At 35.8% G+C, this 25,693-nt stretch overlaps 1 protein-coding gene across 7 annotated transcripts in view; it reads right to left on the bottom strand.

The window, feature by feature from the left end:
- The window catches only part of SCLT1 (sodium channel and clathrin linker 1), a 257,508-nt gene that overhangs the window by 24,484 nt on the left and 207,331 nt on the right, over positions 1 to 25,693 (bottom strand). For 2 of the 7 annotated variants that reach the window (XM_047855214.1, XM_047855217.1), the window contains 2 exons: positions 9,896 to 9,974; positions 3,950 to 4,045 (listed from right to left, as the gene is read on the bottom strand). In XM_047855214.1, coding sequence (XP_047711170.1) covers positions 3,950 to 4,045; positions 9,896 to 9,974 — 175 coding nt within the window. Of the gene's footprint in view, positions 1 to 437; positions 714 to 3,949; positions 4,046 to 9,895; positions 9,975 to 25,693 lie in introns of those variants that run through there. The other 5 variants (XM_047855218.1, XM_047855221.1, XM_047855216.1 and 2 more) reach the window with 4 other exon arrangements.

Genomic DNA, 25,693 nt, shown 5'->3' with positions numbered 1-25,693 from the left:
ATACAAACTAAGTGTGAGCCAGCACAATACAAGGTTGGTAATGAGAGGATGATAAATCATAGTAAGAAAGGTCTAATAGGAAAATAGTCTTTAAATATCAACTGGAGTTGACATTATACACACCTGGAAAGATATCTAACAGTACAAAAGAGTATATACATCATAAAAAAGTCTTCTTACTGCTGTCCTTCATTCTATAGCCCTCTTACCAGATACAACCACTACTTCTGTTTTCTATTTCTAGAAATACATTCTTTTTTTTTTTTTTCCCCACGTTTATTTATTTTTGGGACAGAGAGAGACAGAGCATGAACGGGGGAGGGGCAGAGAGAGAGGGAGACACAGAATTTGAAACAGGCTCCAGGCTCTGAGCCATCAGCCCAGAGCCTGACGCGGGGCTCGAACCCACGGACCGCGAAATCGTGACCTGGCTGAAGTCGGACACTTAACCGACTGCGCCACCCAGGCGCCCCTAGAAATACATTCTAAATGAGAATAGATGGATGTATTTCCTCATGCCTTTTTATTTAAAAAAATGATAAAGGGCTATATATACGTTTTATATATATTTTTTTCCTTCTGAATGACCTACCTTACAAATAGCTCCGTGTGAGATCTACTTTATTCTTCTTAACAGTGGCAAACTTTTCCTGGTATGGATACTCCATAATTTAACCGGCTTTCTATTGATGGGCATTTAGATGGCTTTGACTCTATTAAAATTATAGGCAATGTTGCAATTACTATTTTTACATGTTTCCTTGCAGACTTGACAAGGTGCAAGTACACCACGGGCAGAATAAACTCATAGAACGACTGGGTCAAAGGTTATATATACATTACAATTTTTGAGAGATACTGCCAAACTGGGCTCCAAAGAGACTGCACCAATACACATTTATATCAGTGATGTACAGAAGTGCCAGCTTAATGTATTAACAAACTTCATGATCTGACATGATCATGAAATGGTGAAAAATGGTATACAATTATGGTTTAATCCTGTATTTGTCTTATGAATGAGGATGAGTATCTTTTTAGATGTTTAAAAGCCATCTGTCTTCCCTTTTCTGCAAATATGTTTTCTTTGTTGTACGTTGTACTTTTTGTTGACTTAGTCACTCTTTATACAAAAGATACTGCTTTTGTCACATGTATTGCAGATATTTTTCTCAATTTTTCATTGACTATGGCTTTTTAAAATGCAGATATTTGAAATTTTACATGGTTCACATTTATTAATTTCTTTTCATAGTTTTTAGGTTTTGTGTTCTTGCTTAGAAAGGCTTCACCACGCTGATTTTATGGTCAAGAGAACACAGTAGGGCTTTCATTAGTTTAGACTGATACATTTAGAACATATAACCACAGTCCAAAGATGGATGAAGAATGTGCAGAAAAAGTTCATCAGAATAGCACATTTAGAACATGGAGGGTTCAGTACAATGCAGGGCTTGTGCATGATGTTGGGCTGCACTGGTAAGTATGATGTACACAGTAGAGGAAATAGTGATTCTTCAACTCCTTTCTTTCATTAAATATCAGGCCCTTAGCAGGGTAGTCTTTCTAATTGCAGTTTCCAGTTTTTAGGGGAAACTGGGAAAATTAGAATCCAGAGAAAGCAAAGATAAAGATTTAAAAAGCCGAATATGTCTAAAGAAAGGAAGTTTATAACTTGAACTCATTTAAAACAGAACAAAAATTAATTCCAGGGTATAAATTCCTTTCTGTGGATGGGGAGAATGCTCAATGATTACTTTTCATCTCCAAATGAAAATGGGATGGAAGGAGAAAAGCTTAAGGAAAAAAACTGTAAAGTGGTTACTGACATAACATTAAAAAAAATCTCATAAAGAGAATGGTGAAATGTCTGTCATTAGAGAGTTTAAATCACAGAAGAAAAATCAGTGTTGTACTGTTTGGGTTTAATTCTGTCAGGAGGGAGACTAAACTAGCTGCCAAACTGGATTATCCAGTTAAGGTTCTGTAACTGTACTCTTTTTACTATAGAACTTAAGGTAGTTAATTTTAAGTAGGCATTTTCTTTACCATATTCTTTAAAAAAGGTAAACTTGAAGATTTAAGGACTGTGATATAGAAATTTAATTTCTTATATAACTAAATACTTACCACTTAATGATTATACTAAGTGTTTATATGTGTTAATCTTTTCGATCTTTCAATAACTCTGTAAGGGAGGTGTTATTACACTACATCAAACATGAAGAAACTGAGGCTTAGAAAAGTTGAAATTGTCCCAAATCACATGGCTACTTAATGGCACCAGGCTATTTGCCTGACACTAAAACATCCACTCTTAAGTTACTGCCCGGGACACCCAAAACAATGGTTTCTTGAATGATTAATAACTTACTACATTCATTCGTAAGTTCATAAGTTTATTTGGTAAAGCTCTAATTACTTTTTTTTTTTTTTAATGTTTATTTATTTTTGAGACAGAGAGAGACAGAGCATGAGCAGGGAAGGGGCAGAGAGAGAGGGAGACACAGAATGTGAAGCAGGCTCCAGGCTCTGAGCTGTCAGCACAGAGCCCGACGCGGGGCTCGAACTCACGAACTGTGAGATCATGACCTGAGCCGAAGTCGGACGCTTAACTGACTGAGCCACCCAGGTGCCCCTCTAATTACTTTCGAGAAGGAGGAGAACAGAAGGGCAAATTACTGCATTTTCTTAAATGCCATGCCATGTTCAAATCAGAAGTAGATTAAAAAAAAATCTACAAATATCACATACATAAACTGAATTCAATGAGTATTTAGAGCTGCTTTACTATTATGAAATGCTGTAATATCTGTACATATTAATTTTGATTGAAACAGTTAAAAAAATTTTTTTTAATCTTTATTTTTGAGAGAGAGAGAGAGAGAGAGAGAGAGAGAGAGAGAGAGAGTGAGTCGGGGAGGAACAGAGAGAGGGAGACACAGAATCCGAAGCAGGCTTCAGGCTCTGAGCTGTCAGCACAGAGCCCAATGTGGGGCTCGAACTCACAAACCATGAGATCAAACCTGAGCTGAAGTCGGACGCTTACCTGACTGAGCCACCCAGGCACCCCTGATTGAAACAGTTTTTATAAACAAATGTAATTAATAATGTAGTAACTTGGTTTCTCTGCCTATCTATATCTATCCATCTATCTATCTAAACGGTTTCCAGCCTATCTTTATAATCACTAAATGATCTCACATTGTTCCTAATAGGAGGTACTATTGCTCCTACTTTAGAACAAATGGTGTATTTCCTTTATATGATGTGCCTAAATTATGAGTAATTACCCCTTTGTATTTTATTGATGTTCTGCATTTCTAGTCTATTTCCCAATGGATAACTTTCAGACAGTATTTTAGATTTATATGGTTATATACAAATGCACATTAAATGAAGGTAACCTATAGGCCAAGTAAAATTTTCCATTTAAAACTACAATAAAAACAAAGTTACTGCAGTTTGAAGCATTACACTCAAAGTGATGTTTTCTACTTACAAATCTGTCAGTGATACATGCTTAGAACAAAATTCTAGAACAGTGCTGTCCAAGAGAACTTTTTGTGATCATTGAGTTCTATTTATGCTGTCCAATATGAGAACCATAGTTACATAGGAGCATCTGAAATCCAGCCAGTGTTAATGAGGTTTTCAAATTGTAATTTATTTAATTTTAATAATTAATTTAAATTAAAACAGCTGCTTAGGCCTAGTGGCTACCAATCTGGCAGCAGAGGTCTAGATTTTGGTGTCAGTTTAGGAGACCATGTTTATTTCTGTTTTTAAAGTTTATTATTTCAATCTCAAACATTAAAAAGACCAATTTTAAACAGTTTAATCAAGTAAAAATAAAACTACTAGTTCTCTGGGAGCTTTTGAGGAACTTTACTTATCTTTGATCTACTCAGACTATTTACTAACCAGGGATAATGAGGAAGCTCCCTACCTGCTGGGAAGCTGAAGCCGCCCTCTGTTCTGCCTGACTTAGACGCCTTTGAAGTCTGCTGGCTTTTTCTTGATGCTCTAGAATTAGTTTTTCATTCTGTTAAGGGGAAATATAAAGTAAACAAGTTAAAAATCCGTATGTGACATTGAAAGGTTTTGTGGAATTATCAATACAAAATCTGAATATCATTTTTTATTTTTTAAAATTTATATCCAAGTTAGTTAGCATATAGTGCAACAATGATTTCAGGAGTAGATTCCTAAGTGCCCCTTACCCATTTAGCCCATCCCCCCTCCCACACCCCCTCTAGTAACCCTCAGTTTGTTCCCCATATTTATGAGTCTCTTCTGTTTGATCCCCGTTTTCATATTATTTTTGTTTCCCTTCCCTTATGTTCATCTGTTTTGTCTCTTAAAGTCCTCATATGAGTGAAATCATATGATTTTTGTCTTTTTCTGACTAATTTCACTTAGCATAATACCCTCCAGTTCCATCCACGTAGTTGCAAATGGCAAGAGTTCATTCTTTTTCATTGCCGAGTAATACTCCATTGTATACGTATACCACTTCTTCTTTATCCATTCATCCATCGATGGACATTTGGGCTCTTTCCATACTTTGGCTATTGTTGATAGTGCTGCTATAAACATGGGGGTGCATGTGTTCCTTCGAAACAGCATCCCTGTATCCCTTGGATAAATGCCTAATAGTGCAATTGCTGGGTTGAAGGGTAGTTCTATTTTTATTTTGAGGAACCTCCATACTGTTTTCCAGAGTGGCTGCACCAGCTTGCATTCCCACAAACAATGAAAAAGAGATCCTCTTTCTCCTCATCCTCGCCAACATCTGTTGTTGCCTGAGTTGTTAATGTTAGCCATTCTGACAGGTATAAGGTGGCATCTCATTGTGGTTTTGATTTGTATTTCCCTGATGATGAGTGACGTTGAGCACTTTTTCATGTGTCAGTTGGCCATCTAGATGTCTTCTTTGGAGAAGTGTCTATGCATGTCTTTTGCCCATTTCTTCATTGGATTATTTGTTTTTTGGGTGTTGAGTTTGATAAGTTCTTTATAGATTTTTGGATACTAACCCTTTCTCTGATATGTCATTTGCAAATATCTTCTCCCATTCTGTTGGTTGCCTTTTAGTTTTGCTGATTGTTTCCTTTGCTGTGCAGAAGCTTTTTATTTTGATGAGGTCCCAGTAGTTCATTTTTGCTTTTGTTTCCCTTGCCTCCAGAGACATGTTGAATAAGAAGTTGCTGTGGGGGCGCCTGTGTGGCTCAGTCGGTTAAGTGGCCGACCTCGGCTCAGGTCATGATCTCGCGGTCCGTGAGTTCAAGCCCCGCGTCGGGCTCTGGGCTGACAGCTCAGAGCCTGGAGCCTGTTTCAGAATCTGTGTCTCCCTCTCTCTGACCCTCCCCCGTTCATGCTCTGTCTCTCTCTGTCTCAAAAATAAATAAATGTTAAAAAAAAAAAAAAAAAAAAAAAAGAAGTTGCTGTGGACAAGATCAAAGAGGTTTTTGCCTGCTTTCTCCTCGAGGATTTTGATGGCTTCCTGTATTACATTGAGGTCTTTCATCCATTTTGAGTTTATTTTTGTGTATGGTGTAATAAAGTGGTCCAGGTTCATTCTTCTGCATGTCGCTGTCCAGTTTTCCCAGCACTAGTTGCTGAACAGACTGTCTTTATTCTATTGGATATCCTTTCCCGCTTTGTTGAAGATTAGTTGGCCATATGTTTGTGGGTCCATTTCTGGGTTCTCTATTCTATTCCATTGATTCTTGTGCCAGTACCTTGATGATTACAGCTTTGTAGTATAGCTTGAAGTCTGGGATTGTGATGCTTCCTACTTTGGTTTTCTTTTTCAAGATTGCTTTGGCTATTCGGGGTCTTTTCTGGTTGCATACAAATTTTAGGATTGTTTGTTCTAGCTCTGTGAAGAATGCTGGTGTTATTTTGATAGGGATTGCATTGAATATGTAGATTGCTTTGGGTAGTATCGACATTTTAAAAATATTTGTTCTTCCTATCCAGGAGCATGGAATCTTCTTCCATTTTTTTGTATCTTCCTCAATTTCTTTCATAAGCTTTCCATAGTTTTCAGTGTATAGATTTTTCACCTCTTTGGTTAGATTTATTCCTAGGTATTTTATGGTTTTTGGTGCAACTGTAAATCGGATCGATTCCTTGATCTCTCTTTCTGTCGCTTCATTGTTGGTGTATAGGAATGCAACCGATTTCTGTGCGTTGATTTTATATCCTGCAACTTTGTTGAACTCATGAATCAATTCTAGCAGTTTTTTGGTGGAATCTTTTGGGGTTTCCATATAAAGTATCATGTCATCTGTGAAGAGTGAAAGTCTGACCTTCTCCTGGCTGATTTGGATAAAAATCTGAATATCATTTTACCCCTTATAAAATGCAAAGATAGATCTCCACATTAATAGTTTTTTTTTTTTTCAACGTTTATTTATTTTTGGGACAGAGAGAGACAGAGCATGAACGGGCGAGGGGCAGAGAGAGAGGGAGACACAGAATCGGAAACAGGCTCCAGGCTCTGAGCCATTAGCCCAGAGCCCGACGCAGGGCTTGAACTCACGGACCGCGAGATCGTGACCTGGCTGAAGTCGGACGCCCAACCGACTGCGCCACCCAGGCGCCCCCAAATTAATAGTTTTTAAAATTATACTTTGACTAAATTGTTCTTTTCCCCCTCTACATGTTACCAAAGAAAGTGAATCAGAGGTTAAGAACAAGACTTTCAATATATGACATTACCCTTGAGACGCTAGATCACTGCTTCAGAATCACCTGGAGTTTGAAAACACAGGCTGTTGGGCCTCACAACTAAAACTTCAGTAGGATGGGATGAGTTGTGAGAATATGTACTCCTACCAAGTTCTTAGTTGGTGTTGATGCTGTTTGCTGGTGCATTTAGAACTACTATGCTACAGGGGCACCTGGGTCGCTCAGTCGGTTAAGCATCTGACTCCATTTGGGCTCAGGTCACGATCTCGCAGTTTCATGGGTTCAAGTCTTTATTGGGCTCTGCGCTGACAGTGCAGAACCTGCTTGGGATTCTCTCTCTCCCCCCACTCTCTGCCCTTCCCCCATTCATACTGTCTCTCTCAAAGTAAAAAGTAACTACTATGCTACAGCAAGCTTCTAGAGACACTGCGACATTGCCATTCTTTTACTTTTTTTAAATGTTTATTTATTTTTGAGAGAGAGAGAGAGGGAGAGAGAGAAAGAGAGAGAAAGAGAGAGAAAGAGAGAGAGAGAGTTCGAGCAGGGGAGAGGCAGAGAGAGAGGCAGACACAGAATCCCAAGCAGGCTCCAGACTCTGAGCTGTCACCACAGAGCTTGATGCAGGGCTCAAACTCATGAACTGTGAGATCATGACCTGAGCCAAAATCCAACGTTTAACCAACTGAGCCACCCAGATGCCCTGAGACATTGCCATTCTTAAAGTTCACTTAAAATTCAAGGAATGGGTGGCTCAGTTGGTTAAGTGTCCAACTCTTGATTTTGGCTCAGGTCATGATCTCACGGTTTTGAGATCAAGTCCCATGTAAAACTCCACGTTGAGCATGGAGCTTGCTTGGTGATCTCCTCTCCTCTCCTTCTCCTCTCCCTCTCCCTCTCCCCTGCTCATGTATGGACTCTCTCTCAAAATAAATTAAAAAAAAAAAAAAAGAAATAGGGTCTTTGCTGATGATTAAAGTGAGGTTTTAAGGTTTTTAGGGTGGATCCTAATCCAATATGCCTAGTATCTTCATAAAAAGGGAAAATTTGTACATGGACATGTACAAGGGGAAGACTGCAGGAAGACACAAGGAGAACACCATCTACAAGCCAAGCAATTCTGGAAGCCACCAGAAGGTAAGAGAGAAGCATGGAAGATTCTTCCTCAGAACCCTCAGAGGGAACCCATCCTGTTGACTTCTTGATTTTGTACTTCTGGCCTTCAGAATTGTGAGACAATACATTTCTGTTGTTTAAACCATCAAGTTTGTAATATTTGTTAGAGCTGCCTCAGGAAACTATACGGACATCATGAATATAAATCTGTCATAATATGCTGTCAGGCAGACAAGTTCAAAGAAATTATCAATTAAAAAATGTACTAGTGCTCTCCATACCTACTAGCCTGAAAAAAGAAAAGTTTTGTACAACTAGAATTGTTATGTAGTTTTCTGGCACCTGTCTAAATTGAGAGAGTAATACCAGTCTAATCAGGAATAGTAAGAAAAACACATTTTCTATGAAGAACTACATCGTTCCCAGACTCTAACATATAAGTGATAACAGTGAATGTCATGTCTAGTAATAAAAAGTGCTGAAATAACAATATATTGCTAAAATGAGCTTATTATATATTTTATTGTGCCCAAAAGCAAAATGAAATTTTATGAAGAGAACCATATTGGCTGTTTCAATTTACCAAGATATTTAAATATATACTCTTAAATTTAAAAGGTACATCATTAACACTAGAAAAAACTTGGGGGCAAAAATCCCATCATCTATAATAATCATTTTCATAGGTTATCATCAGACTACATATAATATGCATTTTTCCATGCTTAACCATATATTTTCCATGGTTAAGGCACAGTCTAGATTAGGTAAATCATAATATATGCAACTGTTCTTTTTTAATTGATCATTTTGGTTGCTTTTGATCTTCTAATATTATTAACATTATTGTGTTGAATATCTGCATTTATTTTTTTCATATTTTAAATTATTTCCTTAAGTACAGATTCCTGGAAGTAAAAAACTACAGTAAGTTTTTAACGTTTATTTATTTTTGAGACAGAGAGAGACAGAGCATGAACAGGGGAGGGGCAGAGAGAGAGGGAGACACAGAATCTGAAAAAGGCTCCAGGCTCTGAGCGGTCAGCACAGAGCCCGACACGGGGCTCGAACTCACGGACCGTGAGATCATGACCTGAGCTGAAGTAGGACGCTTAACCGACCGAGCCACCCAGGCGCCCCAAAAACTACAGTAAGTATTTTAATGGCTATTGTTTGTTTCCTAAATGGCTCATATCAATTTATAATGCTTTGAAACTTGAGAGTAATTATTTCACTGTGACTTTTATAGATGGCCACAAAAATACAGCAGACCATAATAGCCTATTGATGAAATTCCAACAAATACATTTGACATTAGAACATCAAATGAAGAACTAGAGTTCTAGAAAGCTCTAATCATAATCTAGAATTGTTAACTTTTTTTTTTAAAGATTCAAAGAGAAAAATGGTGAACTTTTGCTGCATTTAGCTATAAAGCATTAATTAATCTAGGAGTGGCTGGGTGGCTTAGTTGGTTAAGCGCCTGACTTCAGCTCAGGTCATGATCTCGCAGCTCGTGAGTTCTACCCCTGCACTGGGCTCTGTGCTGACAGCTCAGAACCTGGAGGCTGCTTTGGATTCTGTGTCTCCTTCTCTCTCTGCCCTTCCTCTGTTTGTGCTCTGTCTCTCTAAAATAAACAAACATTAAAAAAAAAAAAATAAAGCATTAATCTAAAGGAGTATTTTAATGTATTCCAGTAGGCAAAAGTAATTACTACATATCTTTTGTGTTGGATTAAAACAAAATAAGAGGAATGGGCTAAAAAATATAATCTTAGACATGCTTAGAAATGAAGGGGATCTTAACACATTTTCTGCAACACTGCACAAGTTATATTGGTGAAAATGAAATAAGAGCTCTACCTTTTGTCATTTACATATGATGAATCACTGACTTTCAAAGCTTTTATTCACATTATAAAATGTGGACTTTTAGGGTTATGGATGATTTCTCTACAAGGAATACTCACATCTGTATGGTCATTTCCAAGTAGAATTAATTTGGAGTTGGCTCAGGTAAAATTCTATAACATGTGTATCAAGCTGCAGCAGAAAGTACTTCCCGGGAGAGTCATTATCTTACCTCAACTACCTTTTCATTTGCCATTTCCAGCTGAGAAAGCAGCTCTTGGGTATGAAGTTTCTGTCGACTCAGCTCACTCCTATTAATCAAGAGACATCCCCCCAACCAAAGCCATTAATATAATTGTTCAAAAATGTAACAAAAAAGAATCCTTTTTAGTGAGATATATGCTCATGTTTTGAACAAAATTATCTTATGTGCAAAATAAGTCTGTGATTAATAGACTATATTTTACAGGACTCCTTACTTTATAAAATGCACATGTATTCTGGAGACTGGCTGTACAACAATGTGAATACCCTGGACACTATTGAACTGTACACCTAAAAATGACTAAGATGGTAAATTTTATGTGTATTTTATTACAACTAAAAAAATGTTAAAATATTAAATTTTATGTATATTTTACCACCAAAAGCGGAAAAAACCCACACACGTATATTCAGAAAGCGCTCAAGTGTCTTCAATATTATTATCTTGAGGTATTATTTGGCATTAAAATGAATATATATCCACATTAAACAGATACAGTATTTGGTACTGTAAAATCTCATAAGCTATCGTGATTCTTAGCTAGAGTATGCATTTTTAGGATTCATATACAGTGCTTCTTAGAGGAATTCAGGTCTTGGAAATTGAAGGTAATGTTAATCACTCCAACATCATTTCAGTGTAGTATATTCAGGATTGGTATTTATGTTTTGGTTGTATATGTGCTATATTTTATACATTCATATCCTTTATGCTTTAATAGCTGTGTTTATCCTATGCAATGTGCTGGCTGTCTTTTTTCTTTTCTGTTTTTAATCCAACATATAAGCATTGTTTTACTTTTGGCCAAAGGTATTTTGTTCAAGAGTCTCAATTTAGAAGTAGGTACAATGGGGGTACCTGGGTGCCTCAGTTGGTTCAGTGTCTGACTCTTGATTTCAGCTCAGGTCATGATCTCATGGTTCGTGAGTTCAAGCACCGCATTGGGCTCTGTGCTGACAGAGTAGAGCCTGCTTGGGATTCTTTCTGCCCCTCCCCCCACTCATTTTCTCTCTCTCTCCTCTATAAACAAACAAACAAACAAACAAACAAATATACACATAACATAAAAAAAGTAGATACAGTGTAGTCTCAAAAATAATTTTAGGGGTTCCTGGGTGGCTCAGTCGGTTGAGTGGCCGACTTCAGCTCAGGTCATGATATCATGGTTCCTAAGTTTGAGTCCCACATTGGGCTCTGTGCTGACAGCTTGGAGCCTGCAGCCTGCTTCAGATTCTGTGTCTCCCGGTCTCTCAGTCCCTCCCCCGCTCACACTGTCTCTGTCTCTCTCAAAAATAAAACATTAAAAACAATTTTTTTTAAAAGACCAAATAAATTTCTGAGTATTAAAATACTCTGTTAATTCAGGACTAGTTTTTATCTTTGACCTTACTTCTGCTTAAATAAATCAACAAATTAACACTTCTAAAATAACTTCAGCTTTAAAGTTTTTCCAAATGAGCTGCATGGTGTAAAAACTTGGTAAGCCCCTCAGGTGTCCTACATTTGAATGAATCGTTGTTAAAATCTTGAGCAAGCAATCTGTTATAAATACATAGGAGAGAACAAAAAATAATGTCACCCACAAATCAATTCCACAAATATTTACTGAACACTATGGGCCAAGAGCAACACATAGCTGTTGCCATAACAGAACTCAGAGGGAAATGCCTTATTCTAACTCAGTGGCTTCATTCATATAGAACACTGACAATGAGGAAGAAGACTGAGTATCTATCATGGATTCTATGACAGACAAACCCAAATGTTTTATCTTTGCTATATTTTGGTAATAATAATGTAGAATAAATCACTGTGCAAAAAGTGCCTTGTGTAGCTTAAAATTACTGCTGTTCCTCAACATGATATAACAAAGAGAGGCAAAATGACCAACGTGGCTGGTCTTCTAGGCCAAATTAATTAAAGGTAAAATTATGCACATTAGTGCTGATGAGAAATAACCTTTGAGTAATACTGAGATTAAAATGATACAGTGATCCCATTTATAAAGTTAGCCAACATTCAGTTTATATAAAACCTTTTCAGAAAACACCTTCTGCATAACTTGATGCCTAAACCACTTATGCATGACAATTTATAGGATAGTCTCCACTCGTGCTCTTCTCTCTCTCAAAAATAAACATTGAAAAAAATAAAAAAAAATAATTTAGATGATAGTAATAATTTCTTTAAAATTTTTTTTTTTTTAACGTTTATTTATTTTTGGGACAGAGAGAGACAGAACATGAACGGGGGAGGGGCAGAGGCAGAGGGAGACACAGAATCGGAAACAGGCTCCAGGCTCCGAGCCATCAGCCCAGAGCCTGACGCGGGGCTCGAACTCACGGACTGCGAGATCATGACCTGGCTGAAGTCGGACGCTTAACCGACTGCGCCACCCAGGCGCCCCGATAGTAATAATTTCTAACAAATACTATTTAATAGTGATTTTTCACAAAATTTAAGACCACAAAGATCAAATTATTAACTTTAAGTTATTTTAAATCCATGTAAATACTTATTCTGTTGTGCATCAAGCTCTGTAACCCCCACTGGATGGTGAGCAAGTTTGTTATTCATCTTTGTATCCTTACAATCTGGTACTCAACAGAGCTTGGCAAGTAATAGTGAAGATGATGGTGATAAGAACAGCAAACACTTTCATAGTGCTTACTATATGCCAGGCACTTTGGGTGTTTTATTTAAATTAACTTATTTAGTTTTCTTGATAACCCTATGAGATCCCCAGTTTTACAAAGGAGAAAATTTAAACACATGAGAATTTTAACAATAAAGTTAAATAAAATAAAATAAAATTTAAACAAATGAGAAATTTAAAAATAAAGTTAGGTCACATAGCTAGTCCAATTGTAGAGTCAGGATTCAAAAACTGGGCCCTTTTGTTCCAAGGTCTGTGTTCTTAACCACTCCCCTACACTGCAACATGGCAGGCAATTGCTAAATGTTAGCTGAATGAATATGTGAAAGAATATATATGTGTGAGTTTGGGTACTAGACATCCTAGGAATATAAATATTTATAAATTCACTTAAAAACCTAACACATTATATAGCTTTATTTCTGACTTCTTCCCTAAAATGTTATATTCAAATTTAACATGCCTAATATCAAACTTTTTGATTTTTCCCTGAAAACCTACTTCTCATCTTGCCACTCAATTAACAATTTTTTTAAAGTTTATTTATTTATTTTGAAAGAGAGAAAGAGAGAGAGAGAGAGCAGGGAAGGGGCAGAGAGAAAGGGAGAGAGAGAATACCAAGTAGATTCCACTCTGTCAGCACAGAGCCCAATGTGGGACTTGAACTCATGACACTGAAATTGTGATCTGAGCTGAAACCAAGAGTCAGGATGCTTAACCAAATGAGCCACCCAGGTGCCCCTTGACACTAAATTTTTGTATCAGTGACATCTTTGCCCTCATTGCCTACGTTAAACCACCTCAACTCTATTTCTTATCTTCTCTTAAATTTTTTTTCAACGTTTTTTATTTATTTTTGGGACAGAGAGAGACAGAGCATGAACGGGGGAGGGGCAGAGAGAGAGGGAGACACAGAATCGGAAACAGGCTCCAGGCTCTGAGCCATCAGCCCAGAGCCTGACGCGGGGCTCGAACTCCTGGACCGCGAGATCGTGACCTGGCTGAAGTCGGACGCTTAACCGACTGCGCCACCCAGGCGCCCCACTTATCTTCTCTTAAATGCAACATCTAGTTTGCCCCTAAAGAGACTCCCTAAAGAGACTCTTCCTTTGCAATGTCTCTTGTATCTGTTCTTCATTTTTATAGAGCCTTAGCATCACAACTCAAGTTCTTATAACTTAATTTTTAGATTTATTACAAAAGCCAAATGCTCAGGCTTCTCAATATCAAGTGAAAAAATTTTGCAAAGTACATCACATTGCACAAAAAGCACTCAATATAGTGGTTTTCCATGTCTAACCCGCACATCATGAATGTATTTCTCTAAGTCACTTTTATAATTTACTTCCTTAAATAATAACTTCCAGTGGCTTTCTGCTATTGGACAAAATAATCCAATTCCTGAGAGTGGCATTCAAAATCCCCCAAAATTTTGTATACTATCTTTCCAACCTTGTCTCCAATAGGAATCTTCTACTTCAGTTAGGTTCTCACTGTCTCACATACAAGCCATATATGTAACACCTTTAGACTCATGTTTATGTTATTTTCTGTATCCTTTTTTTAGATTTCCCTTTAAACTCTTAAGATTCCACCTTTGCCCCCTTCTCTTTCTATACTTCCTTTTCAGTTCATTTTAATCCAGACAGTTCTCTTCTCAAATTAAAGATTTGATACTTCTTTTATGTTACAAGACATTTAGCAATTCTCTATTATGCAAATAATTTATATGTGTAAGCATACATAACATGTATGTATACACACACACTTCCCCAAGTATAATGGGAAATGTTTAAAGAGGGGATTGTTTTTAGTTTCCATAGTATTTACCACAGTGCTTTACATACAGGGTATCAATAAAAATGTGATTTATGGCTAAATTTCTGTAAAAAACCTGGCAGTTAGAAAATTTTATTCCTTATTTGTTCAACAAATATTTACTGAAGAATCTACCACAAAACATATTTTTAGATAAAGGTTATTTTTATTTATTTAGATTTATTTATATTCTAGTTCTTTCTAACAAAGGATTCGAAGTGCCTAAGAAAAGGTTATTTTTCAGTTATGCATTTCCTTCAATCTCACTTCTGATTGAAATTTTAGAAGGTATTAAACGGTGGAGAGAAAAGTGGTTTTGCCAACTCTATCCCCTGAGACCTCCTAGAGTCTGCCTGTCAGTCTTCAGCAACTCCTTATTTCTTTGTCAGGATATTTCACTGCAGGGATAAAGGAAAGATGTGGGAGGATGATCTAACTCAATGTATTATCTATGAGAATTTTCTCTTCATTAGAGAACATAATTGAAAGTTCCCTATATCATTAGTGATTTAGGATAAACATAAAATAAGACTTCACAGTTTCACAGTGGTATTACACTTGAAACACTCACCAAGTACAGCTATATAATCTCTTCATTGGAAATCTTTAACAACAGAAACATTCCTACCTATCAGGGATGATTTAAGTGTAGCCTGCCAGAAAGTAAAGAGACAGATGACATTTCATTTCTGTATGACATTATGGCACTTAAAGAATATTTTATGCTAATTAAAGAATTTAAATGAAGTTGTACGCAATTTCTCTATATAATTTCTAGTATATTACACAATATGTTACAAGATTTAAGGTAAAATTATTGTCCTCTACCAATTTTTTTTTCTTTTTTTAGAGAGAGCGCCTGTGCATGTGTGCTTGAGGGAGGGGCAGAGAGAATCTTAAGCAGGCCTCATGCTCAGTGTGGAACCTGATGTGGGACTTGATCTCCTGACCCCACAGATCATGACCTGAGCTGAAATCAAGAGTCAGACGCTCAAATGACTGAGCCACCCAGATGCCCCTATCTTCTGCCAATTTTAATGTAAGAGTATGTGAATGAGGAATTCCTTATAACACTGGGAACTGCTTAGCCCATTGGTGTCCTAACTACTTTCAGTTCACTTATATAATTAATATGTGACGGAAAATCCTAGTCATGCCTACAAAATGTAATTTAGAAAATACACTGTAAAATATAATTCATTTACTGCCTTCTGTGTAAGTAAAATCTTACAAAATAATTTAGCAAAGTAATAAATGCTGTATCTATTAAGAAAACATTCAGTGCTTTTCCACAAAATATTCCATAAAATATTATAATCAACATTGATAAAGTGGGAACTAAGGCAAAGGTTCTCCATCTGTGGTCCACAGACAGGCTATATATATGTACGTTCACAAGCACCCTGACACTATCCGCAAGATCTTGTGTGTTTATCTTTTCTGGGAAGAGGATCCATAGATTTCCTGAATTTTTAAGAGGTCTGAGGCCCAAGGAAGGATAAGGATTTTGTCTGGACCTCTAGTCTAGAATATACAAAATGTTTTGTTTTTTTGTTTTTTTGTTTTTGTTTTTAGATCTCTATGTTTTAAAGTATGACCACACTGATTGGAGTGTTTCAACGTTGAATGTCTTTCTTACAAAAACCACATCTATAATGTATCATCTATAACTATTTCCACTTCTGGCTTCATAAATGTGGTTCAAGCATTCAAAGGCACTTGGCAAGCAATCCAAATACAGAATTCTCTAAATCGTTATAGTATTCCCTCTATTCTTTTAGAGTTGCTTGTCCAAATGTATTTCAACAGCAAATTCTCCAAAGTATACAATTCAGTTTTGAAAGAAATAATAACTTTTTCTGTAGTCATGTATCACTGTTTTATTATGTATTTCTAATACAAGTACAACTGGCATAACCTGGTTTGGGAGCAAACATAGGGACACTTGTAAAGCAAGTGACAGATAACACTAGAGTGAAGTCAAAGCAAGGGCATGGAGAATGCTTTGGACACTGGTCAGAATTCTTTGCACAGAAATTTAGTTCACAGGTTAATGTTGTTATAAGATTAAGTGGACATCAGCCAAGAGAGTTTGCTACTGTACCTTAACTTTACTACAGTACTTTATTATTACTCTAAGCTTGCAAAGTAGTTATTATTCTCATCTTCTAAGTAAAGGAATTAAGACTCAAATGATTTAATGTTCCTAAGGTCATGCAGTGACAATGAAAACACGGGGTTCACACTCAGTCTTTAATCAAAATCTTCTCTCAATTAAGTCACACTGCCTCATATCTTAAGCCCAATCAATTACAAAAGATATCAGTAAAGCATATCTGTGGCATTATATAGTATCAAGACCTAAAAGGCAAAATGAAGATTCTGTAAAAAAAAATTTAATCCTAAGTATGTGGCAAAATGGTTAGTAATTACAAAGATTGTGATCTCAACTTTTTGTATGGCTTCAAAAGACCTGACTACTAAAAAAGGAAATTCATCCTACGGTTTCAAATCTCATTCAGTTAACTAAAAATACCACAAGTTAAAGCAGACAGGCCAGCTTTAGATATAGTAGAGCACTCTTGGTCATACTCCCAGGTTCTTTCCTTCCCTATCTGTACAATCCCCCTAAGTGATCTCATCTATTCTATGACCATAAAGGAATGTTAGTGAGCACCTCATATGTAATCTGTCCAAAATGGAAACTACCTCTTATCTATACCATCCCAAGTTTTCTCCTTCCCAGTAAAAGGCCTCACCGTCTACTGAGATGTTCAAGTCTACACTAAGACATCATCTTTGACTCCTCCCTTTTCCTCATTACCTATATTTGACTTAACAAATAAGTTTTGTCCTACCTTCCTAATAGATTTTATAACTGTCCACTTCTCTCCATTTCCATTTGACAACACTCTGCTCTAAGCTACTATTATCTATTGCCTGGAATTCTGTAATAATCTAGTATCTTGTCTCCCTGACTCAATTTTTGCCACGTCTGTATTTTCTACACAATAGCTAAAGTGTTCTTTCAAAGATCTAAGGATGTTTAAAATTCTCCAATGATTTCCCACTCCTGTATTTCTTTTAACTTAAAATAGTCTTAAATATTTTACTTAAAGTAAGAATATTTTACTTAAAACGCCCTACAAGATTCTCATGATCTAATCCATGCCTCGGTTCCTCAATGTTATAGCTTCTCTTTTTGTTGACTATACTTTATTTACATGGTCAACTCCTCTTAATTCTGGAGCTTTGTACTTCCTATTCTTCCCTCTGCCTGGAATATTTTCCTGGATTTTTTGTATAGTTGGTTTATTTCTACAATTCAGGCCTTGGTTTAAAATGCCAGCTTTTCCGACCACTTTTTAAAAAATTGTGCAGTCCTTTCAGGTCCCGCCTCGTCCCAGTTACTGTCTATCATATTGACCTGTTTTCTTCATACCACTTAAAACATCTAAAATTATCTTATTTGTTGGCTTACCTCTTGACTATTTGTCTCTTCTCATTAAAATGAAAGCTCTAAAAGAGGAACTATATTCACAAGGCTTAGATTAATGCCTTGAACATACAGGGTGATTTTTAGCCTAGGCAAATTTTAGGTAACCCCACAGAATCAGTTAACCAGTACATTCAATGATAACATTTCTAATACACTGTATTTTGCCTTTTCAAAGTTTTCACTATATATTTGCTCTCACGAGAAAACAAATTAGATAATTCAGTGATTACATTTTCAAAGTAGCTACCAAATGGTATATTAAATTTGGGAGATTACTACTAGGGAAGTGAGTGTGAGATAGAGCTTTATGTACAAAAATCATTCACAGGAAGCTTATTTTAAGAAGTTATTTGAATAAGGAACTCAAAGTTACAAAGTATTATGTGAATTTTCTTCACAACATCTAATTTTAAGTCCTGAACTTAGGATAAGATAGAGGGAATATAAAGTTCATTCATTCAACAAATACTGAAATTAATGCCTGTCACATTCCATATATTATGCTAAGTGCTAGGGAGACAAGGAGGAACAAGATCCAGTTACTGCCATAGTGAAATTTATAAACTACTAAATACTGAAAAGCCCCTACTTTATAATATAGGTAGTAAATGCTATAAAAAGTGCTATGGGAATGTGTAGGGATGATTAGGGGATTAGAGCTGTCTCTCCAGAGGAAGTAGGCTTTTAAGCTGATGTATGAAAGAGAAACAGAAGTTAGATGGACAAAAGCAGAGTAAGGAAAGGAAGAGTGTTACAATCAAATCCATGTGTGAAGGCCAGGCAGTAAGAAAGGATAATAAATTCAGGGAACTGAAAGGAGTTCCGTGTGTGCAAGGCATAGAGTGTTACTAGGAGGTGGAAATGGGAGTAAGAGAGGAAAAGCTGGAAACACAGGAAATACAGATTGCAAAGGATCTTCTATGTCTTGACAGTAAGTTTAGACTTTATTATTAATACACTGGGGAGGCACTGAAGTACTTTAAGAAGAGATGTCACATGACTGGATTTGAATATCAGAAAATCTGCTGATTACAGCAAGAAAAAGTAGGTTAGGAGACATGACTGTGGTAAATGAAGGGTTATAGCAGTAATCCAGGTGAGCAATGTTGATAGCCTAAACTATTAGTCGGGAATGGACAGATTCAGGAGATATTTAGGAAGTAGAATTAGTAATAATTGATTCAGGGGTGCGAGGAGAAAAAGTTCAGGATGACTTCTGGCGTTTTGTTTGAGCAAATGGGTAGATATTATCAGTCATGGAATGGGAAATACAGGATGAAATAAAAACTTGGGTTAGGAGTGAAATATATTTAAATGTATTGAGTTTGAGGTACCTATGGACATGCTCAGCAGAGATTTGGAAATACAGATTATTTCAAAAAGGTCGGCACTAGAACCTGTTTTATAATAATTAACGCTTTTCTGTTTGTTTCTGTCATAGAAATGGATATCCTACCTAGCACATGTTGAAAGGAAGAATTTCTACTCAAAATGTGCTTCAATTCTTAGTATCACTGGCATATATAATAACTGAAAAGTATGCTTATGAGGATAACAGCAAAGTTTTCCCTACAATGCATGAGTTTCTTTGAAAACACCATAAATGCTTTAAATAAAAAAAAGAGAGAAGTATGGTTCCTTATGAAATGGGAGCTTGAAATTTAGGCCAATTTCTTAGGCATTATAATCAATTACTATAATTGCTCAGATCATTCTGTTATTATTGAGGCACAGTTTTAAGATAAGAATAAGCCATGTATATTTTAGTTGATACAGCACAGGGGAAATTTCCTCAATGCCTGAAATCCTTTAGTGATGACTAAAGATTAAATCACATAAGGCTCTAGTCTATATTATACGAGAGAATTAAAAACAAAAGGTGTACTATTCGTTTCAGGAAAATGATGGATCTGCCAGCTGCAGCAAGTGCTTTCTTTGAAACTCTCTTATGACAAATTAACATAGCATGTGCCAGATGTTTTTTTTTTCTGTTGAATTATACTATAATATGCTTCAGTTACTTTTAGTAATTACGCATTTTGTAATCTGCCAGTACCTGCAGCTGCCTCTCATTCTATTAAAAAAAAAAAAAAAGCAGTTATAGCAGCCAAACATTACAGATATATAGCCAAGAATAATGTTTTAAAGACTGATGAAAACTCCTTAGGCTTCAAACACTGTGTAATATATATATATATATATATATATATATATATATACATATTCACATATATTCATATATATGTATACACACATATGTGTATATATCAATAAAATTGTATAGAATGAACTTATTTACATTATGTAATATTTTCTAAAGAAAATATTTTTCTGATGAAAATATTATATACTGTATATTCATTCATTCATTCAATACAATTTTATTGACTGACTATAGGCCAGGCAAGATGTTAGCTCATGGTCTTGCAGAAGAAATGCATGTAAATGACAGTCATACTACAATTCAAGAAGTGTCATAAAGAAGAACAGTATGGGAACGCCTGGGTGATTCAGTTGGTTAAGTATCTGACTCTTGGTTTCAGCTCAGGTCATGATCTCACAGTTCGTGGGTTTGAGCCCCACATTGGTCTCTGTGCTGACAGTACAGAGCCTGCTTGAGATTCTCTCTCTCTTCCCCTCTCTCTCTGTTCCTCCCCTACTTGTGCTTGCTCTCTCTCTCTCTAAAATAAATAAATAAACTTGAAAAAAAACAGTATGGGAGTACAGAAAAAGGAAAGACTTGATCTGTCAGGGGAATTAGAAATGTCCTACAGAAAAAATGACATTTGAGTTGGGTCTGGAAGGAAGAAAAATTTTTCAGGTCGGGAATTGGGAAAGGACATTCCTACAAAGAAATTGCATGTACAAGCTACCTCTAGAATCATCCTTGATTCTTATCTTTTTCTTCATATTTCATAACCAATCCATCAGCACCTTCTATTACCTCTTAAAAAAATAAAAACTCCCAATGAATTCACCTTTCTCTTTCTTCTTAGTCTAAGCCACCATTATCTCTCTCGCTTTTTAAGTAATCTCTGCACCCAATGTAGGGCTCGAACTCACAACCCTGAGATCAAGAGTTGCATACTTTACCGACTGAACCAGCCAGGTGCCCTAAAGCCACCACTATCTCTTAACAAGAATCTTGCAATAGCCTTAAATTTTTTCTCTAGCTTTTTTAGTCATTTCCATTTTCTATCCAGTAGCCAGAGTAATCTTAAAAAAAAAGAAATCTGGTCAGGTAACATTTTTCAAAACTGACCACTGACCTTCATTCACACTTAGAATTCTTTTTTTTTTTCTTAAATATTTTTGAGAGAGAGCGAGCGAGCAAGTGCATGCTGGGGTGGGGCAGAAGCAGGGAGAAGAGACACAGAATCCGAAGCAGGCTCCAGGCTCTGAGTTGTCAGCACAGAGCCTGACATGAGGCTCGAACCCTTGAACCGTGAGATCGTGACCTGAGCCGAAGTCAGATGCTCCATCGACTGAGCCACCCAGGTGCCTCACACACTTAAAACTCTTTAACCTGTAAGATCAGGTCCTTGTCTGCAGCAGAGACAGTGTTCACCAAACATTCCGCTTGTTCCATATACATTTCCTAGACTCTTATACAGTTAGATTCGGTCCCTATGACTGGTTTGGCCAATAAAAGTAAAAGGAAATGATGTGTGTATATCACTTCAGAGCTTAGTAAAGAGTTACTGTTCTTCCATTCTTCTCTTTCCCTGTTTCAGTGATCTCAGGAAACCATATGTTCAAGATGGTGGAATCTCTACCAGCAGAGCCTTCTTGTAAAACTGTCTCAGATGTGTAATGTGAGCAAGAAATAAACCTTTGTTAAGTCTCTGAGATGTCAGTTTGTTTGCTGTGGTGCCTGGCATTACTTAATATAATACATTTCCCACATCTGTCACTATTGCCTTTATTTTGCATACTATTTTGTTTACTTCAAACATACCAAGTATATTCCTGCCTTGGGGTCTTTGCGCTAACTGTTCTGTCTGCTTTGATGATCTTTCTGCTGATTTTCAATGACAGAATACTTTTTGTCATTATATCTTAAGATTTATTTTCTCACAGGATCCTATTCTCAGGGATCCACCCATTCATTAGCACATTGACTTATTTTAATTTTCTATATATACTTTGATTATTTGATTATTTGATTTTAAGCATATACATATTTTTTTTACTCAACAATTCCACCTTCCCATCAATAATCTGCTATCTTCAAAAACCCCAAAAGAAAACAGGGGGACCTTGGGCTTTGCTGTACCATCAGTACTTAAAGAACAATAAATTCAATAAATACATGATGAGTATGTGGAGTGCAGATTAGGAGTTGTAAAAAGGGCTGGCTGAGCATGCTTGTTTTATTGAGGTAGGAATTCAGTGTGGCTGGAACACAAGGAATGTGAAGGACAGAGGCAGACTGCTGATAATACGGTGGAGAAAAGACTATAAAAAACCTATAGGCAACAGTAAAAGAGAAGTCTTTAAGTAGGCAGGGCCAGAATCATATTTGCTTTTCAGGAAAATAATCTGACAGCAGTATGAAAGATGGGATAGAGCAGAATAAAACTGAAGACAGAGAAACCAGAGAGAAAGAGGCTGCCTTAACAGCTGTGATTTAAGATGTGAAGGATTGGACAGGTGGACAAATATGTTACCATATGTTTACATATATGCAAGTATTTCTTTAGGACAGATTCCTGTACTTGGAATTTCAAAAGGATATGTATAGTTTAATCTGTTAGATACTGCTACATTACTTTATAAAAAGGATTTGCCAATTTACACTCCCACCAATACTGTATATCTATTCCTGTTTATTCATGTGTTTGCAGACACTGTGTAATAACTGTCATTTACATTTTTCTCTATTTTCTGGGTAAAATAAAATTATTGTTTAAATCTGCGTTTCTTCAGTGAATACTGTGGTTGAACCTGATTTGTTATGTTTAAAGGAGCTTTGTATTTCTGCTTTTGTGAGCTGCTAGTTCACATACTTTTCCATCTATTAGCTTGTTAATATTTTTCATAATTATGGAATTCTTGATGGATTTTGCCTACTAATCCATTATTTTATCTTTTGTCATTTGTCTTTTATCTTTGTTTAGTACCTTTCTTCATACAGAATTTTAATTTTTATGGTTAAAGCAGTTAATCAATATTTTCCTTGTTTGCATTCTGGGTTTTGTGTTTTTATTACAAAGACTTTTCCATTCCAAGATACTAAAAATAATCTTATTTCTTCCAATACTTTCTTTTTTACTTAGCTTGTTAATCTACCTGGAATTTACCTTATATATGGAATATTCTAAATGATTTAAAATTTTTCCAACAGCATCTTTTCACCGTTGATTTGAAATGGCATATTCTCATGAACAAAATTTCTAATTTTACATGGTTTCTATTTTTCTGTATTCTGTTCAAATTATCTATCCCTATGCCAATACTACCATACAGCTTTACATACTTTGATACCTCATAGGGCAAATCTCATTTTTTTTCCTATAGAAGTTTTTGATTTAATCTGTAAAACTAACAGGGTCCCATCCAAGTAAGATTACTACAGATATATGACAGTTACAAATGTTATACAATAATAATAACTATTAAAATTATTTTCTCTTGGAAGCTCAAAATTCCATGTTATATATATTTCAAGATAAAAGAGTAATTAAGAAGGAATAATTATAGATGAATTAATGAAATTTTATAAATAAAAGGAAACTTCAAACTGAAAGAAACCACAGAGGAGTTCAGATTTTTAAAAAGCTTTTATACTAGGTTTTAAAAAAATGTTTCTTCATTTATTTATTTTTTAGAGAGATAGTGAGTGGGGGAGGGATAGAGAGAGAAGGAGACAGAGAATCCTAAGTAGGCTCTGCACTGTCATCACAGAGCCTGATGTGGGGCATGAACCCACAAATTGTGAGACCATGACCTGAGCAGAAATCAAGACTAGGACACTTAACTGACTGAGCCATGCAGGCACCCCATACCAGCTTTTTGAGACTAAGATGAAAAACTTCCTTCTATGGGAAAATTATTTAATTATTTTGTGTTACATTTAATTATGACTATACTTACTTATGGGTAAGATCTTAAGAAATCATAGCTACCTGATAATCATATTTAACGGTCATCAGAAGGAACAAAGGTTGCCAAAGGCAGCACAGTTAGTCCAAAGAGGACTCTAACATCCTAAAGGTTTTGTGGCTATGCTGATATTTGGTTTTTCTCTAATATTTTTGCAACTGTAGTAAATAGGTGGATACATAATAAGCAAGAAGACAGCCGATTTATAAGAATTTGTTATAAAGTAGAGAGGACAGATGCAAACAGCCAAGTATTTTTGATTTGATGAGTCCAGACTAGCACTAATTTTTAAGGGGCCTATTTTCAGAGAGAAAGCTTTGATGCTTAATGCACACTGGGAAGCAGGATGCTGGACCTAATGTGAAAGAGTTCATTTTGGATACCTAGTGCTAAACACTTCTTGTATGAATGGTAGAATGTATAAAGTCACAGCATGTACAGAGAAACTCTTATATAGGGAGAGTCAAATTCATCAAATGAGCTATCTGCTTTTTAAGTACTGCTCTGTAGTTTATTTTGGAATTTATAAAAGACCTAATAGGTTGAAGACTTAGATTGTATCACTCAATCATTCTGAAAACAAAACCATTTCTAGGGAGAGCAAATGAATCTTTTCCCAAAGATACAGAAATACTTTCTAGAAGTTAGCCTTGTACCCTAATGGTACAACATAGCATACATCAATTTGCTAAATGCCCAATATGGATGCTACTGCAAATATGTCCAGTAAAGATCATCACATTCGTAACATTTTTTTCCATTGGAATAAGCATAAATTTTAATTTTCTATTTCAAAAATTATAAATTTATTATGGTGTCAATATAATTCTCTGTTATAACCAATAGGTGAGATATGTCAGTGAAAATATTTTAGTACCTACATTTCTATTGCAGAAAAATTTTTGACTTGATTTCATATATATTCCTCAGTGTTATTTATATCCTTTAACAGGACAGATATAATTTATATATATAAATCTTGCCTAAAATTTAGTGCTTTCTAAAACTAGTAATGTTTTCATAAATTAAAAGTGGAATACATGAGCTTCTCATACACACCTCATGAATTATATCATGCTTACTTTGAATACAATAATGTCTTAGCATTTATAAAGGCTATTCCCTAAACCCACTGTTCACTGTTTGCTTCCTAAAGATTTTCCTACGTGCTAGGCATGGAGTGAACATCTTATATTTGTTACCATATAAATCCTTATAATAACATATGGGGTTTATAGATAAGTGGGAAGGACTGGGCCTGGGTGGGATTCAAATTCAGGTCTTACGTACTTTGACTTAGTGCTCTTATCTCTAATGCTGTGCTGCTTCCTTATGTGCTAAAAAAAAATACTGTTTTTCAACATTATTAAATATAAAATCTTTTCATGAAAGGAAATAATCAATGCAAAATCTCATGAAAATGTTTCTATGTTGAAAGTTAACATTTTAGTTTTGACATGTCTGAGCATATAAGTACAATTTTAGTGACATAGTGAGAGACATGGATAAAGTTTTTCTTAGTATATCCCAATGTAATTTCTATTTCCAACTGTTGTTTAAACAGTTGACACAGGAATATCAAGCAAAAGTTAACTATATCCTATAAAAGCCCAATTTTCCTATGCAAAATGATAAATATATACAATGAAACCTTGTTAGAATATAATGCTTTCTCACATTTTTATAA

The sequence above is a fragment of the Prionailurus viverrinus genome, chromosome B1, assembly GCF_022837055.1.
Source record: "Prionailurus viverrinus isolate Anna chromosome B1, UM_Priviv_1.0, whole genome shotgun sequence".
Classification (NCBI taxonomy): Eukaryota; Metazoa; Chordata; class Mammalia; order Carnivora; family Felidae; genus Prionailurus; species Prionailurus viverrinus.
This window is presented reverse-complemented; position numbering and strand designations above follow the sequence as displayed.